Source organism: Hippopotamus amphibius, chromosome 6, assembly GCF_030028045.1.
Source record: "Hippopotamus amphibius kiboko isolate mHipAmp2 chromosome 6, mHipAmp2.hap2, whole genome shotgun sequence".
In the NCBI taxonomy this organism is placed as follows: domain Eukaryota; kingdom Metazoa; phylum Chordata; class Mammalia; order Artiodactyla; family Hippopotamidae; genus Hippopotamus; species Hippopotamus amphibius.
In genome coordinates this window covers 23615854-23637334 of record NC_080191.1, presented here as the reverse complement: position 1 = coordinate 23637334, position 21481 = coordinate 23615854, and the positions used below count along the sequence as shown (strand labels likewise).

At 40.4% G+C, this 21481-nt stretch overlaps 1 protein-coding gene across 1 annotated transcript in view; it reads left to right on the top strand.

Annotated features, from left to right (window-relative positions):
* The first annotated feature begins 17175 nt into the window (after positions 1 to 17175).
* HDAC2 (histone deacetylase 2) overlaps positions 17176 to 21481 on the top strand; it is a 30899-nt gene continuing 26593 nt past the window's right edge. The window contains exon 1 of the mRNA XM_057739914.1: positions 17176 to 17707. Coding sequence (XP_057595897.1) covers positions 17656 to 17707 — 52 coding nt within the window. The 5' untranslated portion in view covers positions 17176 to 17655. The remainder of the gene's footprint in view (positions 17708 to 21481) is intronic.

The window sequence follows — 21481 nt, the reverse complement described above, 5'->3', positions numbered from 1 at the left end:
TTGCCCATTTGTAATATACATATATGTATAATATTCTATAATTTGAAATAGACATTTGGCTAAATCATACTAGATCAACATATTGAGGCGATTACTACTTCCTCTGGATCCTCATCCCCACAACTACTAAATACCTTACAAATAAGATATGTAAAAGTCTCAGCCCATTCAAGGAGTAGAACATAGAGACTAGAGTCTGACTCCAAAAGTTTCTACTGCCTTAGAAATCTTACAGTATGGAATTTAGGTGGTCTTCACACAGGGGAGTGGAAGAAGTCAATTGTTAGAATGCCCAGATGCTAGGACCAGAGTATAAAAATGGCATCCAGAGGGAACTGAAGAACAAGGAGGTTGTAAATTCAACCACTGTTTGTAAGTAGTTCTGGGATGGAGGGCAAGAGGAGGATCTTGTTTGGGTTGCATTCTCTTCTTTGCCAATATGGCTTAAAGGACTGTACCACCCTTCAGCTGGATATCTGTGCTGGATGGCAGCAAGAGTCACACAAAGAGCCTGGGCTGCCAACAAATCCACTGGATATTAAGGCCAGGACTCCCCTGAGAATTCCAATCTTAAGAGGGTTCACAGAGGCCTACGATTAAATAGACTGGGTGTACAGAGTTGGAGGGGTGATAGAGCTGGGAGAAAAGGGGTACGGTTTGGTAGGCATGGTGGTGCCCAGTGTGGCAGACAGCATTTTTCAAAAATGGCTGCCAATGCTTTCAATCCCTAGTGTTTTTCTTAACTGTGACCTTGACATTCCACCCATCAAGCAGTGAGCTCTATATCCCCTTGCCTTGAATTGGGATACACTTTTGTAACTGCCTCATTCATGAAAGTGCTGTAGAAGTTAAAGTGACTTCTGAAGCAAGGTCACCAAAAATGTCATGTTCTTTGACTTTATTACCTTGGCATGTTATTAGAACTCAGCCGCTATGCTGCAAGAAACACTAAGCAAACCCATGGAGAGTCTCAAAGTATCTCCTCTCAAATGAGTCACTATTTACAAGGGAAAAAATTAGAAACTATACAGTGGAGAAACCTATAGACACCAACTTAACCAAGTGATCAAAGTTAACATGACCAGTGACGAGGAAAATGAATATCGTGTTTCCTGATATGATGTACTAAGAAGGACACAACATCACTGCAGTGGCATTTCTGTAGAAAATGCAATCTAATAACAAGAAACATCAGATAAACACAAAGAGAAAGGCATTCTACAAAATAACTGGCCTGTGCTCTGCAAAAATGGCAAGATCAAGAAAGACAGAGAAAGACTGAGGAACTCAAGATTAAAGGGGGCTAAAGAGACATCACAGCTAAATGCAACACATGATCCTGGATTAGATCTTAAACTAGGGGGAAAAATAGCTGTAAAACTGCATGTATTATTGGCATAGTTGAGAAATGTTAACATAGACTCTGGATTAGATAATAGTATTATACAAATATTGTATCTCCTAATTCTTATAATTCTACTCTGCTTACGTAAGGGAATGTCTTAATTTTCAGGAAATACACACTGAAATGTTTTCAACCTACTTTTAAATGGTTCAGGAAAAAAACTGTATGTGAATAATTCGCAAATCTGGCAAAACAGTATGCAGAAGCTTCCAGTAATAATCTTGTAACTATTCTGAAAGTTAAAAGTTATGTCAAAGTAAATAGCACTCCCTAACCCCTAAAGGAAGAGAAGGACCTAAGTGTTCATGGGATAGGGCTCGCTTGGGCACAGGAAATACTTGCTTCTAGAAGATTCTCTGAATCCAGCAATGCTCATAGGCTAGCTGTGCTTTGGGAAGCAATGGGTGATCCTCAGTAAATGCAAATATAGTACGGAGGGATGTCCTGGATTCTGGGGCTTGGATCAGCAAGTGCAGCTTTGTAGCAGAGAGTAGTCAGTCCATGCAAACTCTTCCGTGACACCTTGTGGCAATAAAAAGCTATCACAGACTTCAGTGCCATCTATTTGCCAGGATTAACCTTTGAACTTGGTCATCTCTCAGAGTCCTTGGACAATTTGGAAGGAAAGATATTAAAAGGGGACACTATGCTTCCTGTTAAATATGGCATATAAGTTTTCAAACTAGAAAGATGTAACAGTATTTGTATCCTGAGCTTATAAAGTGATGCCAATCATACTCCCTTAGCTTTATACACTCTTGCACAACAATTGTGTCAAAAACAATGCAAGTGCTAAGAGAAGATGGTGAAAATACAACCACGTATGTTCTCACAAAAGGAAAAAGTGCAACTGCTAAACAGAGTTACGTAATAGTCTTTTGAGAATATGTGTTTTAAAAAGCTGTTAGTGGGACTTCCCTGGTGGTGCAGTGGTTAAGAATCCACCTGCCAATGCAGGGGACATGGGTTTGAGCCCTGGTCTGGAAAGATACCACAAGCCTCAGAGCAACTAAGCCCATGAGCCACAACTATGGAGCCTGCACTCTAGAGTCCGCGAGCCACAACTAACTACTGAACCCGCATGCCGCAACTACTGAAGCCTGTGCACCTGGAACCCGTGCTCCGCATCAAGAGAAGCCACTACAATGAGAAGTCTGTGCACCACAACAAAGAGTAGCCCCTGCTGGCTGAAACTAGAGAAAGCCTGCGAGCAGCAAACGAAGACCCAATGCAGCCAATAAATAAATAAATAAATAAATAAATAAATTAGCAAAGTATTTGGAGGTGTGTGTTGGGGGTGGGTGGTGTTAAAAAAGTAATAACAGACCACATGATAGGAAATAAATGTGTATGTCGATATTAAAACAATTTTCTTCATGTATTATCAAGGCCATTATGGTTATAAGTGACAGAGATCCAGATCAACTAGTTTAAGCAAAAAATGGGAATTTATTGGCCTCTATTACTAGGGAGTCCAGGGGTAGTTGTAACTTTCAGGCATGGCTAGATACAGAGGGTCAAATATTTCCTATCTATTTATCTATCTATCCATCTATCCCTCCATCCACCCAGCAATCTATCTACCTATCTACCTATCCATCAATCATTTTCTACTTCCCTCTATATTTCTCTCAGTTTCTCTTTGTAAAAACAGCCTTCTCCTTAAGGCCAGGGAAGACAGCCAAGAGCAGATAAAATAAGTCTCTTAATTTGCTTTATCAGCAATGTCTGGGGGAATACTCTGGTCCAATTTGGATCACAAGCACATGCCTGGGATGGGAGAAGGAGGCAAGGTGATTAACAACCCTTCCAGGATTATGCTCCAAGGCGGGGCTGGGGGGGAGGCGGGCAGAACAGGATGTTACAAGGTGCAGTTCGCCTAAAGAACCAGAAGAGAAAAGGAAAACGGTGGTAGACAGACAAAAACCATAGCTATAATTTTCCCCTATGCTTCATAAAGGCACAGTTTTATAATTCTAATGAACCTAAACTATATATCAAAAGCTTTTTAAGGTAAATATTGGACAAAAACATAAAAATCTACTCTCATAAAGAAAATACTTGTATAAAAGCCAAAGATTTTTTTTTAATCTAATAGAGGTTCAGTTAAATAAATCTTACATTAGTCATGAAATAGTTTTGCATTTATATAGAAATTTATTATTGAGAAAAATTTAAAACTGTATGTATTTATAAAGTAGTATATAAACACTAAGTCTATCTTTTTGTTTTTTAATGTGTTTTCTTACTTGCTTACATAGATACATGTGCACTTAAAAATCAGGGATGTATATACAACAAATGTTACCAAGGGATATTTCAAGCTGGAAAGAGATGCATGATAGATGATTTTTTTTTTTAATTTTCGCTTCTCTGTATTTCTTTATTTTCCTATAAAATAAAACAAATTCTATATAAAATTTCATGCATTAAATGTTACTTGGAAGTAACCTAGTCAGTATCACAATCGTGGCAACAGGCAGGTGTCAGCTCCACTAACTTACCTAGTTAACTTAGACTAAATGATTTGGTCAATAAGAAAACTTTGGCCAAAAATCTCAGTGGATTGCATTGACCTGCAGGAAAATATTTAGATACCAAGTATTGGTAATGTTTCCCAATGTATGGGTCTCAGGTCACCTCTATCAGAATCATTTTTGAGGAGTTTGATAAAATGCAGATTCTCTTCCAGACTTTCTGATTTAGAAATATAGGCAGTGGGCCAAAGAACTGGCATTTTCAGTAAGTCTGCTAGGGGATTTTTATGCACACTGAAGCATGAGAACACCTGTTTCAGAGATCCTAAGGAACAATGGGAGAGGACAGTGACTGCACTGCCAAGAAGGGACCACTGTACATCCCAGTGCCTTTATGTTCTCACATGACCAGCTGCATAGTTCTTTGGTCTAATATTTCAACTATGAACATTAATCGGAAAATTATACAGTTGTCATCAAACATTCTTCAATTTGAAAAGTAGAATAATTTTACTACATTTTTCCCTGTAGAATACATTCCAAATTTTTAGGGATCAAAATTCATAAACTCTACCAAAAATTCACATTATAGAAACCATTCTAGGATTATATCTATGTTGTTAGCAAAGTAGTATTAAAAGTAAAGATAGTCCTGAAAGAAATAGAAACGGAAAGGAAGGAGGGAGAAGGATGGGAGAAGGAAAGAAAGAAAAATTCATTAGAATTTTGCTAAGTACCAACTAAGTATTATACTTAAGGCAAGCACTTTTATAATCAGAAAACTCCATCAAGGTTATTTTCTAAATGATTTAAAATATAATTTTATTATACTAAAGTTGAATTTGCAGATCAACTTTTAGGGAATCTACAATTTTAGGTGTTTCTTAGTATCCTAAAACTTTAGTAGAATGATAATCAAGTGAAGAAATAAAAGTAAGGTGAATAATTAACACTGCTTCAACTCTACCTAGTTAATGAGTATACATAAGTAATGTAATGGAAAGCAGTGAGTAATAAAAGAAGTAATTCAATGGAAAAGTTTTGTTTAATAGAATAAAATGAGTTAAGCTAAATTCTGGTAAATCTTTATTATGAATATACTGAATAATTTTCCACTGGGAGTAGCAAAAATCTTTATTGGCTGCTATAAGTAGTTTTAAACCACAAGGATACCATGGAGACATTGCGGGTTTGGCTCTAGACTACCATGCTAAAGCGAGTCACATGAGTTTTTTTGGTTTCCCACTAAGTATAAAAGTTCTGTTTATGCTATACTGTTGTCTATTAAATGTGCAATAGGATTATGTCTAAAGAAACAATGTAAATACCTTAATTTTAAAATACTTTATTGCTAAAAATATTAACCATCATCTGAGCCTTACGCAAGTCATAGTAGTAATATCAAAGATCACTGATCACAGACCATAATAATAAATACTATAATAATGAACACTTTAAAAATATTGCAAGAAGTACCAAAATGTGACAGAGACAAAAGTGAGCAAATGCTATTTGGAAAAAATGATGCCAATAGACTTGCTCCCTGCAGGGTTGCCACAAACCTTCAATTCATAAAAAATGCAGTATCTGCAAAGCACAATAAAGTGAAGCACAATAAAATGCCTGTATTTGGAAATACAGTGTAAAGGGAAACTCAGCAAAATATATAAATTAAATTACCTGTTCAGTTATTTTCTTCTATAATAGTACAGTTTCCTAATAACTTCAAGAAAGTTTACTATAGGAGAGCTGTTGTGCACCAGATTGCAGTTTTGCAGCACATAGCTTATTCCTTGGGGACATAGTACTCATTCTATTGTATTCTAATATGATTGTATTAGTCAGGGTTCTCCAAAGAAACAATACCAATAAGATGTGTGTAGCTATAGAAAGAGGTTTATGTTAAGGAATTAGCTTCTATAAGTATGGAGGCTAGTACAGGCAAAACCTGCAGGGTGGGTCAGCAGGCTGGAGAACCTTATACTGTAGCTCAAGTCTGAAGGCCATCCACTGGCAGAATTCCCGCTTGCTCTGGAGGAGCTCAGTCTTCTGTTTTATTCAGGCCTTCAACTGATTGAATGAGGCCCACTCACATTATGGAGGGCAATCTGCCTTAGTCAACCTACTGATTCAAATGTTAATCCCATCTAGAAACACCCTCACAGAAACATCCAGAATGGTATTTAACCCAATATCTAGGTACCCTGTGGCCCAATTAAGTTGACACATAAAATTAACCATCACAGTGACCTAAACTGGATCTGATATCTATGAGATTAACAGTAATTTTTCTTTACTTTTTACAGAAGTGGTTCATTTTCTAGTTGAATATTTTACAATAAAAATTAAGGTTTTCAAGTTACTTTATGAAAAGAAAGATGAGCCTGTCAGCGTAATAAGATAGAAGAACCATCAAAGTTAATTATATGTCATTTGTATCAAGAGGCTAATATCTGAGCTGGACATTTCTTGGCTGACCAGCATTTTGACCCTCTTCTGATGTTTGGGCAGCCTGCCACTGGTGTATTTTGATAGCAGCCATGCTCCCATCTCCCACCAAAAACACTGGACACTTGCTCCCATGAATTCCTGATGATGGGAGCAAAAGAACCATTTATTGGATGTTCCAATGCCCAGTCCTTTTACCCTGAAGTGAACACACAGGGAAGGGAGGGACAATGTATGACTCTGGTGTGACCAGTGGCAGCTGATTACAGGGTCTGGAGCTGGGGCTGGGGATGGTGGTGTTAACAATGACAGTTTTCAGTGCCAATGAGGAAGCAGCATCATAAGTGAAATATTTAGCTGTGCTGTGCTTACATCGGTTGATTCCTGTGTCAATTTTCCAAACCCGTGCCTCTGGCTTTCCTGTCAACTTTGTAAGCTATCTGTACCCATCTAATACATTCCTTTTACGATTATGGTAACCAGAATTGGCAACCAAGAACCTTGACTAGTGTAGTACTCTTGTCCAGGAAGTTACAAGGGAAGTTCTTTGGATATAATTTATAAAGTAGCTATAGTATAAGTGGGCTATTTTGATATGTTACAAAGCCTGGATTAATTTTAGCACATGACTTGTGTACATTTATATTAGTCATCCACAATCCAAAGACAGATGAGACACATTTCCCTCTTGTTATGGATTGAATTGTGTCCCTCCAAAAGTCATATGTTGAAGCCCCAACCCCCGGGACCTCTGAGTGTGGTTATACTTGGAGTCAGGGCCTGTAAAGAGGTGATTAAGTTTAAACGAGGTTCTTTGGGTTGGTCCTAATCCAGTATGACTTGTGTCCTTATAAGATGAGGAGATTAGGACACAGACGACACAAAGAGATGAACTTGTGAGGACACAGTAAGAAGGAGCCGTCTGCAAGCCAAAGAGAGAGGCTTCAGAAGAAACCAAACCTGCCAACACCTTAATCTTGGACTTCCAGCCTCCAGAATTGTGAGAAAATAAATGTTTATGATTTAAACCATCTAGTCTATGGTATTTTGTTATGGCAGCCCGAGAAAAATAACACACATGTTTGCAAGGATCTTAAAACTTTGTAAAGGGTGATAAATACGAGTAAGCATAAGAAAAAATATAGATGCTGAGATACAAGTTAAATAGAGCATGGTGGAGGTTAAGTGTGGAGCATTAGGGAAAAGGTTAAGAAAATGCTTTGTGACTTCAGATATTATCTGTCTTATTTTTAAACAAGATGTTTTCTTGAACCTCATTAGTTCAAGTACTAGTTGTTTAAGCTTAAGAAGAAAAGGAAAATGTTTGGCTAATTAACCCACAATCCCAAAAGAAATGCAATAAAAGCAAACTTTAAGCAACTGATGGAGAAAAAAAATTCAAGCCTTAACATTTTATTTTTAAAGTTTTTCCTGAAAGATGCTTTCTAACATACTAATATATATCAACCACTGTACACATGTATTATGCCAACAGATAGAACATATAACTTAATATCAAACTATTCCCAGAAAGCAAGGTGGCTAAATTATACCAGGTCATCAACTGACCACCCTGTGAAGAAGGGATGCTACTAGCACGACTAAACCAGGGTTCACAGTGAAAAGTGTAATGCTTTAGAAAATGATGAAACTTTCTTATAGAAAAAAAGAGTTAGTAGCATCAAAGAATGCAGCCCCTATGATTGTGCGCACCTGGGTGGAAGTCATTATACTAAGGAAGGTGTGGTAATCTCTCCGAGCACCGCAATGAAAAATTTGCATGGAAAAGAAAACAAGGTCATATGTCAATTGCATCTCAATAAAACTGTAAAAAAGAAAAACAGAAAACAAGGTCCGTTAGAAGAGAAAAACAGAAGGTAAAAAAACGTCAGTTGGCATACTCTAACCTCCTCTGCTGCTGAGTAATATCTATTCCGGATATCAGCATTTTCTGTACATATTCATAAAGATATTGAATCTTTGATAATTTGTGATTCTATTCAAGTGCTTTTGATTAATACCTCAACCTTTTTTTGTATTAACCTTAGCACAATGGTATATGATACAAGAACATATCCATTTTTCTTTGCTAACTACCAATTTGATGGAGTTTTCCAATTAAACCCATCCAAAGCTAAGTTTCCTGAGAATTTTTACATTTTTTCCTATATGATCAGAAAGAAGAATTTAGGATTCATCTTCAGTTGGATGTAGGTTCACAGCATAAAGAAAAATTTCTCATTGTTAACAATGTTTTGGCATTATATAGTTACGAACTGTGAAGAATTTGAGATTTTATTCCTTCTTGCAAGGTAACAAATTAAGCTGTTACAGTTTCATGGCCTCCGGCTGAAGTCAAGAGACCCCTGGATCAGAGACAAAGTACTTTACTGCTCACAGCACAGTGAGTGGCATGAGTATCAACTTATTTGCGTCAGTTCCTCTTGCCCCCAAGCCCCACGGGGGAATATGTAATGGACCCAGGTGACATCTGTACACAGAGTGGGCTGCACTGCAAAAAAAGAACTCAAGACCAAGAGTCCAGGCTTCTTGAGCAAGCAGTGGCAAGCCAGTCTCCCTTACCCTGAGAGCAGGCAGTTACACGATAGTTATGATATGGTCACCTTGACCTACTTAGTTGTCTGTGTGACCAGCTACAGAAACTGCTCGGGCTCAGGAGATGGAGAAGACTCCCGATCTGGCATACTCAGCAAGGATGTGCAAGGACGCTCGGAGCCACAGCAGACCTGCCTCTTCTAACAATCCTCCCTAAACGTTCTCGGCAGGACGAAAATTTTTACATGGATATATATTTCTGTTAACCACTATGATTAATTTGACAAAGGTGTCATTCAAATTGTCTCATACAGCATTTAATTATGGCACTGTCACCAATAGCCAAGCAGCAGAGTGAGGCCAATCTGCAGTTTGACCTCAATCATGCCCCCCAGGTTCCTGAAATCCCATAAACCATCAGGGTCTACCTTATAACTATTATATCTTCCTGCTGTTTTGAGTCTTTTATTAATATGTAATGTCCTTCTTTGTCTGTTGTAACATTTCTTGTTTTTGTTTTATTTTGGTTTTTTGGCCATGCTGCGCGGCATGTGGGATCTTAGTTCCTCAACCAGGGATTGAATCCATGCCCCCATGCATTGGAAGCACGGAGCCTTAACCATTGGACAGGCAGGGAAGTCCCCATCAGGGTCCACCTTAGAAAGCCAGCAGCTTTCTCCTTAAGGCTCTGATTTGACCTTTCTACTTGGTCTGAGGAATTAATCCAGGTACATCTGGATGTATTAAGGATAGTTCAGAATCTGCCATCTAGGGCAATTCTATCATCTATAACAACTCTGGCCAGTGAGTTGAGGCAGACCTGACTGCCTTTTAAAGCTCGGGTGGCACCACTAATTACTTTAGCTAAACTCAGGGATACATTTCTCACCATCTTTTCTAATTAATTGACTCACATCATTGGGATTACCAATCACAGACTGTACATAAATGAGTCAGTTATCCCTCTGGGAAGTCCTTCCAAGTAACTTAAGTTTGGCCCTGTTTCAGAGAGATCTCCATAATCATCTGAGTCTCTTATGACCACACCTGAGGTACAAGTTATTGTGATCTTGGAAGTGGAAAAATTAATGTGTGGCTTCCACACAAGAAGTCCTGGGAGTGAACAAGGTATCCCTCGAGAGAAAGTGTTGCTTATAATTGCTGCGGCTCCCCAGTGGAACCAACGTGAGTCTGAGAGCACAGACAGTACGTCCAGCATGGTGAAGAAGTTCCCACACCTGGAGGAAAATTGTAACAACCAGGACACTGTTCAGGCATCTGTCTTTAAATCTACTTCTTGGTATTCATCCTGAAACCCCCTCCTCAATTGCTCCCCATTAACAGGCAATACAGTGGAGGACCACTTAATTCCCGGGTGACAAATCTGACTGATATGTTTGGTACCAATTCCCATGGACTTTCCTCAAATTCTGTTGGTTGATAAGGCCTTCATCTTTCCTTTTTCAGAAAGCTCTCTCTCTCAGCATCCTAGACTCCACACCAAAAACTGTCAAGAAATGTGAAGGATCTGACATTTTACCCTATTTGCAAGCTAAGAAGCTAGCCAATCACAGTTTCATAGATGCTAGTATTAGATACAAAACACCTGTGTTAAAAACAAAGGATAATTTATTACTCAGGACAACAGCAGTGACCAGTGCATCAATACTATTTTTTTGTGCTGCTGCCCAAAGCCCCAATTCCTACTGGCCCTGAGGAAGAGGCTCAGATGGTATCTACACTTACAGTGGATTGCATTACAAGAGAGGAACCCTGAATTTAGGGACCCTGAATCTTTTATAATGAGTAGTAAGCGTTCCCATCCTTTGCTCCACAGGGAGTCATTGTCTCTATCTTCCAAAGCTGTTACTATACAAACATCTTCGAATTACATTGTTGAGAACAAAAGGCATTCAGTACCTCTGCTTCAAGATATTCAGAAACCCACGGAGAGCTATTACCTAACAGTAATCCATAGTTTCTTAGTAGAAATTACCAGAAGCCACTAACTTCTAACTCATATTTTGCATGAGCTATTGTATTCAGCTGCATATAACAAAATCTTGACTACAGTGGTTTAACCAAATATTGTTAGTTTTGTTTGGCTTTTTCCCTGCATGTAACCAGCAGTGCAGAGATGGGCAGTCCAGGTCTGGTATAAAAATAAATGAGGTCTTCAAGGACCAGGTCCCTATTCTCCTGCTCTACCATCCTCACCATTTGGCTTTCCACCTGATGGTCCCAACATGCATACTCCACCCCCATTTGTATAGTTATAGTGTTCTGATAATCAGATTTGAGGGAAAATTTTTAAAATTGAGATATGAAAGAGGAAGAATTAAGATTCAAATGTAGAGTGATTAGGATATACTAGCAAGTAGATTTCCTTACAAACAGTGTGGGTGTAGAATTTTACTAGAAAATTTGTGCAAGTAGATGGAGTGGATCAAAGTAATCCTATGTTTTGAGGGTCATGGGCAAAGTAATAATTAACAAGCTAACAGAGGTGACTTGAAAGGTTTAACATCACTGAATAATTCAGTAGATAAGCTATAACTCAAAAACATATTTTTAATGAAAATGGGCGATTTTAAATTTTATTACACAAATACACAGTTCAAATAGCATTATAATATTTCATTGTTCTGGCACTACTGTTTAGATTTATGAGCTACAGTTTACAGTACTGTGTAAAAATAGGCACCATGCTTCCAAGGAGATCAGAATTCAGCTTGAGGCTGTTTTAGTCTGTGACAACAGCCTAGTGTTAGTCACTATACTTCACCTGCTGTATTACCTTATGGAATTGCTATATAGAAATTAACACCAAGAAATCTAAATTTCCTTAAGTAGAAACAAGCTTATAAGAATAAGCAACCAAAAATTAAACTATCTGCTGCAGTTGATAGCAGGGTTTAATTTTCAGCATAAGCTGAGGCAATCAGTTTCTAAATAGTCATGTTTCTAAATAATCCATTTATGTTTAACAGTTCATTTAATTGAATAATCTCAAAGCACTAAACATCTTCAAGCTTGAAAAAAAAGTCCATGTAGACAGAGCAGGAACTAATGAAAAATAGTTTAAGAATAAAGACAGTCCTCAATTACACATTCTATGAATTATCCATGCACTCAATTTCTTTCCTTCTACTGATTGTTGCCTAAAACTCTCTTTTTTCTAATGGTAAAAAGGTTTGATAGAGATGTTTCAATATGGAAATGAACTTGTCAATAGGTTTCAATAAGTGATTCCAGGTTTAGCTCTAATGATCTAAAGTTCACTATAGATGTTTAGGCACATAATTCTCATGGCCATAGTTATCACTGGACAAAACTCCTTCTCCAATACCCCAGTTTCTGGGGTAAAATAATTTGCTTTGTTGATTTAAAATTATTAAATAATTGGGTGGAGATCAAGAAGACAAAATAGAAGGACATGCAGCTCACCTCCGCCCACAAATACATCAAAATTCTGTGGAATAATTCTCACAGAATACCTACTGAACGCTGGCAGATCTCACACAACCAAAATTGCAAGAAAGATCATTACGTAACCAGGTAGGATGAAAGAAAAAAGAAAGGAATCGGGATGGACCTGCACCCCGGGAGGAAGCTATGAAAGACGAAAAATTCCCTCACCCTGGGAACCCCCTTCACCAGCCGGAAGATCAGCAGAACTGAAAAGGAGCTTCAGAGGCTCAGAGAGGAGCACAGCAGCTGGACTGTAGCGGGCAGAACAGAGAGAGACCAGTACAGAGGGTCCTGGCCACCTCCCTGCACTCCCTAGTCCAAGAGTGCATCTGCTGGTGAGCATGGGGGCTGGATGCTAAAACTCGGGCTTCAGCGGACAGACCCAGGAAATGACTGGGGTTGGCTATGTGGAGACAGCCTGCAGGGGCTAGAGTGTGGTCTGAGCTGCAATCAGGGGGTGGATGCAGGACTGAGCCCAGGTCCGCCATAGGAGCCTCAATAATTGGAAGAATTAATATTGTTAACATGGCCATATTACTCAAAGCAATCTACAGACTTAATGCAATCTCTATCAAATTACCCATGACATTTTTCACAGAACTAGAAAAAATAATCCTAATATTTATGTAGAACCAGAAACAAACAAACCCAGAATTGCCAAAGTGAGCCTGAGGAAAAAGAATAAAGCTGGAGGCATAACCCTCCCAGACTTTGGATATACTACAAAGCTACAGTAATCAAAACAGCATGGTATTGGCATAAAAACAGACATATGCATCAATGGAACAGAATAGAAAGCCCAGAAATAAACCCACACACTTACAGTCAATTAATCTTCAACAAAGGAGGCAAGAATATACAATGGAGAAAAAACAGCCTCTTCAGCAAGTGGTGTTGGGAAAGCTTGACAACTACCCATAAATCAATGAAGTTAGAATACACCCTCAAACCATACACAAAAATAAACTCAAAATGACTTAAAGGCTTAAATATAAGACATGACACTATAAAACTCCCAGAAGGGAACATAGGCAAAACATTCTCTGACATAAATTTTAGCAATGTTTTCTTAGGTTGGTCTCCCCAGGCAATAGAAATAAAAGCAAAAATAAACAAATGGGACCTAATTAAACTTATATGCTTTTGCATAGCAAAAGAAACAAACAAAACAAAAAGACAACCTATGGAATGGGAGAATATATTTGCAAACAATGCAACTGACAAGGACTTAATTTCCAAAATATACAAACAGCTCATACAACTCAACAAAAAACCAAGCAACCCAGTCAAAAAATGGGCAGAAGACCTAAACAAACATTTCTCTAAAGACACAGATGGCCAATAGGCACATGAAAAGATGCTCAACATTGCTAACTATTAGAGAAATGCAAATCAAAGCTACAATGAGGCATCACCTCACACTGGTCAGAATGACCATCATTAAAAAGTCTACAAATGACAAATGTTGGAGAGGGTGTGGAGAAAAGGGAACCCTCCTACACCATTGGTGGGAATGTAAATTGGTACAGCCACTATGGAAAACAATATGGGGTTCCTTAAAAAACTAAAAATAGACTTGCCATACAATCCAGTAATCCCAATCCTGGGCATATATCTGGAGAAAATAATAATTTGAAAAGATACATGTACCCCAATGTTCACTGAAGCACTATTTACAACAGCCAAGACATAGAAGCAACCTAAACGTCCATTGACAGATGAATGTATGAGGGTGAGTCAAAAATTATCTGCACTCCAGTTATATTAAAACTTCTGTTGGCCACACTGTCTTATCAGCACTTTCCGTTCAAGGCTCCTGTCTCCCCAGTCACTGCTATGCAGGTGTGAACGTGTTACATCAGTTCATTTGTAACTGTGGTGCAAGCAAACATGGATGCCCCACTTGTGATTTGCATGAAAAAAGAGCAGCATGCAGTGATTAGTTTTTTGTGGTCTGAGGGTGTACCTGGTGCCGTTATTTATCAAAGACTTTGTGTGCAGTATGAAGAAAGTGTTTTGCCGCAAAGGAGTGTGTATGAATGGATAGAGGAGTTCAAGGAAGGTCACACAAGTGCTAGCCATCAAGGAGCCAGATTCACTTCTGATGAAGTGAAGACAGCGTTGCATGCGTGGCTTGCAGCTCAGCCTAAAACATTTTTTAATGAGGGAATACAAAAGCTTGTTGACAGGTGGGCAAAGGGTATTGAAAAGCAAGGAGATTATGTCAAAAAATGATATATTTGTCTTTTCTAAAAGTTAATTAAAATAAATTCTACAGCCATAGTGCAGATCATTTTTGACTCATCCTTGTATGAAGATGTATGCGTGTGTGTGTGTGTGTGTGTGTGTGTGTGTGTGTATAAAAGTGAATACTACTCAGCCATAAGAAAGTGAAATAATGTTATTTGCAGCAACATGGATGGACCTAGAGATTATCATACTAAGGGAAGTAACCAAAAAGAAGGACAAATACCATATGATATCACTTATATGTAGAATCTAAAATATGATACAAATGAACTTATTTACAAAACAGAAACAGATTCACAGACATAGAAAAACTTATGGTTACTAAAGGGGATAGGAGATTGGGGAGGGATAAATTAGGAGATACAAGCTACTATATATAAAATAGATAAACAAGGTTTTACTGTATAGCACAAGGAACTATATTCAATATCCTGTAATAGCTATAATGGGAAAGAATATAAAAAGTATATATCTATATATACTTTAAAAAGTATACATATATATAACTAAATCACTTTGCTGTACACCAGAAACTAATACAACATTGTAAATCAACTATACTTCAATTAAGAAATTAAAAATAAATAAAATTATTAAATAACAATTAATATAACAAGTTCCTCAACCAATCAATATCTATAAATATATACCTGGGCTCTTTTCACATGTTCAAGGCTAGGTGCTGCGGATGCCAACAATAATAGTTATTACTAGTATTATACTAATAATCCTAACAATCCCTTATATGCACATAGTTCTTTATTGTTTAAAAAGTATCCTGTATTAATTTTCTTATTTGAGGTATTCTGTATTTATATGAGGAATTACTCTCTAAGTACTCCTGCCCCATTTTACAGATAAGGCAATTTAGACAATCGTGACTTGCCCCAGGTCATAGGCATAGAGATATACTTATGCACAAGACACACAGTCTGTCCTTTCATGCCACTCTGTTCTAATGAGAAGTTCAGAGAAATTGTGGGCAACTGCAACATGGCGAGTGCTGAGCTAGATGGGGTACAAGTCACAACCACCAAGTAAGGGGCAGAAAAAACAGACGGGGGTGGGGGTGGGGGTGGGGAAGAAGTAAAGTCAGGGAAGCCTTCCAGAAGTAAACAAAGTCTCATCTCAGATTCCACTCTGAGAAGAACATTGGTTTCTACTAAATTAACTTATTCTGTCCTGAGAATGTACCAAGTTGATTTTGTTCTTTTGTTTTCAATTTTGCACATAATTTTTACTTTTGAGATTTTACTGAGATATAATCAACGTAGAATAAACTGCATATGTTTAAAGCGTACAATTTGATTTTTTTTTCCTTGTTACTAATGCATATATGACCAAGTTAATTTTGGACTTGATAGAGTAAAACTTTTAAAAGTCAATGCCATGTAACTTTTACCTCTAAGTCAAAGTTTCTCACTGTGATTCCTGTGCCAACTGCATCAGTTACCTGGGGTGCCTGCTAAAAATACAGACTTGGGTAGAGGGGGATGGAGGCTCCCCTGGACTTTTTCTAAGTTTCTTGGGGGTGAGGTCCAGGAAAATTGCTGTTTTGAGTATGAACTACTTGGGGATTTTGAAGTCAAATAGCAAAATAAAGAGGATATTTTTGGTAGTGGCTCCAAGTGATTCCTGCTTCAATAAGGCGTTTTTTTTTTTTTTCCAAATGGGGGTGAGGTAGAGTGTGTATTTGGGGAAAACTATAAATGGTAAATGGTATAGGGGATTAAGAGTTCTATGTAACAGACTGTCAGCATTCCCCCCCTCCCCTAGTCGCCTGCAAGGTGGCTGGCTCAGAGTAGGAAGGTGCTAGATGTTTGTTAACTTGTTGAACACAGGAACAAAGGTATTTATAACTTCCAAGAGTTCTGAAAGTCGTTTCTCTGAACTTCTGCTCCAATCTTCCAGTGCCCAGCCATCAGCAGCAGTCATAATGGAGCAGCTAGGTTTTGTGGATTTTGGAGAAAGACTGAAATCAAACCCCAGACCATCAACATCTGAGATGACCAAGCTCTTTAAACTCCCCATTTACAAAGAAGTACTCGAAATAATACTTACATCCCAGATTTGTTGGGCGTCTCAATTAACAGGTATCTATTATAAATACGTATCAACGAAATATATCATAAATACAAATACTCAGAACCCTATCTAACACAAAAATGCATTCCATAAATGCCCATTCAAACCCAGGCAGTACACTCTACTCCTTAATGTCTGCAACAGGTCCCCTTAACAGGTCAGAACCTCCGAGCAATTATCAGCAGAAAATGAGAAATGAAATCCACGACGACCCAGCACCGGGGTCGTGGGCTGCAGCTCCGCGGGCTCGAGAAGGTCGAAGGGGTGGGAGTGCGGTCTCTCCCGGGCCGGCTCGGAGCACGTGGTCCGCGCGGGCGGGAGCTTCGCGACAGTGGGGGAGGGGAGCGGCATGGGACATCGCGGAGGGGGTCTAGGCGGCCCAGGCTACGGTTGGGGAGGGGCCGACTGCGCAGGCTCAGGATAGGCGCAACCACTGTGCGAAGATCCGGAGGGGGGGGGAGCGTTCACCCGGCTGCACCCTCCCTTCATCTACTTACGGAGCAAAACCCTTCCCGTTTTAAAAAATCGTTTTCCGACCCTACTGGGAGCCGCCCTGTGCAAGTTGTTCATCATTAGGAGGCCACTTCCCTCAGAACTGAAGAAGCCTCGTTCTCTCGTCGTGCCCCCTCCTCCCTCGTGGAGGCACAGTAGACGCGCCCTCCCTCCCCTCGGCCTCCGGAGGTGGTGTGGCGCCCCCTCCCCCTCCCCAGTGTCGCGAGTTGGCGCCGCTGCCGCCCCCCGGTCCGAGCTCTCGGCCCCTCGGCCGGGCGGTACCGAGCCCTCCCGGCACCCCCCTCCTCTCCTCCCTCCGGCCCTCCGGCCTGCCCTTCCCCGCGGGACTGCCACCCCCCACCCCACCTTCGCCCCAGCCCTCTTCTCTCCCCCGCCGAGCCCCGGTGGCGGCAGCAGCGGCAGCAGCAGGAGGAGGAGCCCTAGCCGGAGGCGGCGGTGGCCGGGGAGCCCATGGCGTACAGTCAGGGAGGCGGCAAGAAGAAAGTCTGCTACTACTACGATGGTGAGAGGCCGCGCCGGCGGGAGGGTGGGCGGGCAGCGCTGCGGCGCCGGGCCCGGAGCCGCGTCGGGCTCTGCGGCCGCCGTCGGGAATGGTCGCCGGTGCAGAGGAGTCAGGGCCGGCGAGCCAGACTGAGGAGTCGGCCTTCACGGGAAATAGCCCGTTCCCGACCCGACGCTGTCTGGCAGCCTCCGCGCCGGGAGCCGAGGGGACGCCCCACTTTCCCCTCCTGCCCCTCGCCCTCCGGCAGTGCGGTCCGCCGCCGGCCTACCCGGGTTTCGTGCTGGTGCTGAGGGGACGGCCCTCTCGCGCGCCTCTCCCCCCCGCCGCTCCTGGGAGGGAGGTTTGGGGGGGGGTCCCCCGCTCCGGCCGCCTGCACCAGATTTCTCCCCCGGGTCAAAACAGCTACCCCGGCCCAGACTCCACACAAAGCCCGGCGGCCGCGAGAGCTCCGCCCCTCCAGCCTCCAGCCCCCATCCCGCCCCTCCCCTCCCCTCCTCCGCTCCCCTCTGTCCCCGGCTGTCCCGAGCTTCTGCTCCTTTCTCTGCCGCCGGCCTCATCCTGGATCCCTGCACCCGGCTGGGTGCTGGAGAGTAGCCGCTGAGGGTGGGGGCCCACGTCCGCCTTGAGCCGCGCTCACACCCCTGTTTTGCATGGGCTCCATCCCTCTCCTTTGTTTGCCGGGTTCTTTGAGCGCCACTTTCTCAGCATTCAAATGAAAAGGCTTCACTTCCTCAGTAAAAGTGAGGGTTTTCGAGTTTGAGGTAGTCAGTCTTCACGGGAAATAAGACGATGGTAGGGCAACGTGGAGCTCTTGCTGCCTGTGTTGTTGATCAGACTCGATGGGTCCTGGCTTGCCTCTCAGAGGTGGTTACCACCCACTTCTTTGTTGCTCTTTGTTCGATCAGGAAATACACCCTGCATTGGAGGTGTAGGACCCACAGCACTGGCATCTGGCTCGCGAAGGCTGTTTCCAGGTGATGGGAGTCCCCCGTGTAGGAAAACTTTGAGGAGTAGTGCAGAAAGTACAAAATAATCAGATAAGCTTGAGCTCATGGAACAGTAAATTATAAAAGTCAGATAACTTCGTTTTAGGGGTTCTTCTCATTTGCAATTTGAGCTATAAAAATACATCTTTTTGAATCCTGATTCCTGCCAGTCTAAATCACACTACAAGTAGTGGTTACCTTTTTTACAGATTGCACAAAGACGTTAACTTGGTAAATAATTACTAGTAGGTTACTCTCCAGAGAAGAAATTCTAAAATTTAACAAAGAAGCTAGGTTCAGAGACGTGAAAGTCCATCTGATTTGTGTGAAGCGATTCAAATTTTGGAAGCTGTTTCCTACATTCGATGTATTATAAACCATAAAATCTTAGCAGTGGAAAGATCTTACAGGATTAGGTCAGAATAAATCTGACTTTAATTTTAAAATGGCCATATCATATCTATCCAGTTAGCAAGGGTGAATCATTTTAATGCCTATTTATATAAAATAACTAGTTGTGTCATTTGTGGAAAAAGCTGAAAATCTTACAGAAGAAATTTAAATTGTTTGCTATTTGCTAGCTAGTGCTAAATAGTCACAGCCATGTTTTAAAAATATTTTTTGAGAGGACTGCATGTATGTGTGATACAAATTGATTTGAAATTATGCCATCATGGGGGGTGGGGGGTGGGTATGAGAATACATTTTAATTTTAATGTGAATTATTAAAGTTTCTTAAAGTTAATTCTTTAAGAATTCGCTCATATTTTGGGTCACTGGCCTTGTCTTGCATTCCATGACCAAGTTGGAAAGTAAATAACCATGTGTGTAAGTTAATTTTTGAAAGGTATTGTTTCTAAGGTTTATAGATTTATTGTTGTCAGGGCTTGAGGTAGAGAAGAAAAGTTTTAAAAGGTGGGGGAAACTGGTGCTAAGGCTCTTAACGGGGCTGTTAGTTGCTGTTGACAGTGATAGGCTCTGATAGGCTGCTTGAAACTTCTTGTCCCTAGGCTCACACTGTAGAACCAGGAGGTTCACTTAAGTAGCAGTTTTATCAACAGCTTTTTGTTCCTGGGCCCATTTATGATGAGCCTTTGTTGAGGGAATGGAAACAAGTGCTGGTCCCAAGAGTGGGATGCAAACTTGTTAGGAAGACTGGTCTCTGATTGTGACTTAGTCAGTACTTTATAGTGGACCATTCGACTGCTTTATCTGATGGCCAATTGGATATTTCTGGTTAGGCTGTTTTTGTCTATGGCTCTTCCTTGACTAATTTTTAGAATGGAATTTGTAGTTGCTTACATTTGGAATATTCTTTGAGTTCTTTTTGTGGGGGTGAGGCTAATAAAATATTTTGCAGAGATTATTAAATTGAATGGGTATCAGTATGCTAATTCTTTGTATGTGATAGTATGTTAAGCTATGCATAGTTAATTCCAAAAGCTTACATTTTTATAACCAGAAAAACCCTATTTTGTCAGCTTATAAAGGTAGCGATAATAAATTTTTTCTTTTTTTAATTGTGAAGAAAAAGAATATAAGTAAAGCAGCTTGTGCATCAGGGAACTGCCTCTGAGATATACAACATGGATTGGATTGGGAGTGTGTAGTGTCAATTATAATAGGACCTTAATAATCTATTAGACTAGAATAGCTGGTTTTTAACTTGTTAGTAAAAGAAGTAGAAGGGGAAAAGATAAAGAGAAAAGGAGTAAAGTAGCAAATTCTGTAACCATAGGAATCCTACCTTTAGGCTTACTGGCACCATTAGGCCTACTCTTGGTGACACAGAAAATGTCTAGCAAATAAAAGGGCTTCTAAAGACATATGTTCTTTTCTCTGTACACATTACAGTCTTCAGTATCATACCCTTTAGATCACTGTAATGATGGTTTCAAGTGAACCTTAAGGCATTGATGGATGAAGTATCCTTAAACCATTGAGGAAAAGTAAGAGAAGTTTTTACCTCTCTTATTGCAGCTGTTGACTCATGACTTGTTTCCAAAAACGTATATCCAAATCTTGATCATCAGTATATACTGCAAGATTATCAATAATCTGTAAAACGATATACGAGGGTGAGTCAAAAATTATCCGCACTCTGGTTATATTAAAACTTCTGTTGACTGTACTGTCTTATAAGCGCTGTCTGTTCAAGGCTACTGTCACCCCAGTCACTGCTGTGCAGGTGTGAATGTGTTACATCAGTTTGTTTGTAACTGCAGTGCAAGTAAAACTTGTGATTTGCATGAAAGAAGAGCAGCGTACAGTGATTTGTTCTGAGGGTGTGCACATCCACATACTTCTGCCCATACTGTCGACACTCTGCAAAAACTTCATTTTGAGGTGTTAAAGCATCCTCCCTATAGTCCAGATCTTGTTCCATCGGACTTTGACCTGTTTGGTCCCCTGAAAGCAACCCTACAAGGATGAAGATTCGCTTCTGATGAAGGAGTGAAGACAGTGGTGCATTCGTGGTTCACAGCTCAGCCTAAAACATTTTTTTTTTTTTAATTGGCTGTGTTGGGTCTTCACGGGCTTAGTTGCTCCGTGGCATGTGGAATCTCTCCAGGGCAGGGCTCGAACCCGTGTCCCCTGCATTGGCAGGCGGATTCTTTACCACTGCGCCACCTAGGAAGTCCCTAAAACATTTTTTAATGGGGGAATACGAAAGCTTGTTGACGGATGGACAAAGTGTATTGAAAAGCAAGGCGATTATGTCAAAAAAGATGTTTGTCTTTTCTAAAAGTTAATTAAATTCTACAGCCAGAGTGCAGATAATTTTTGA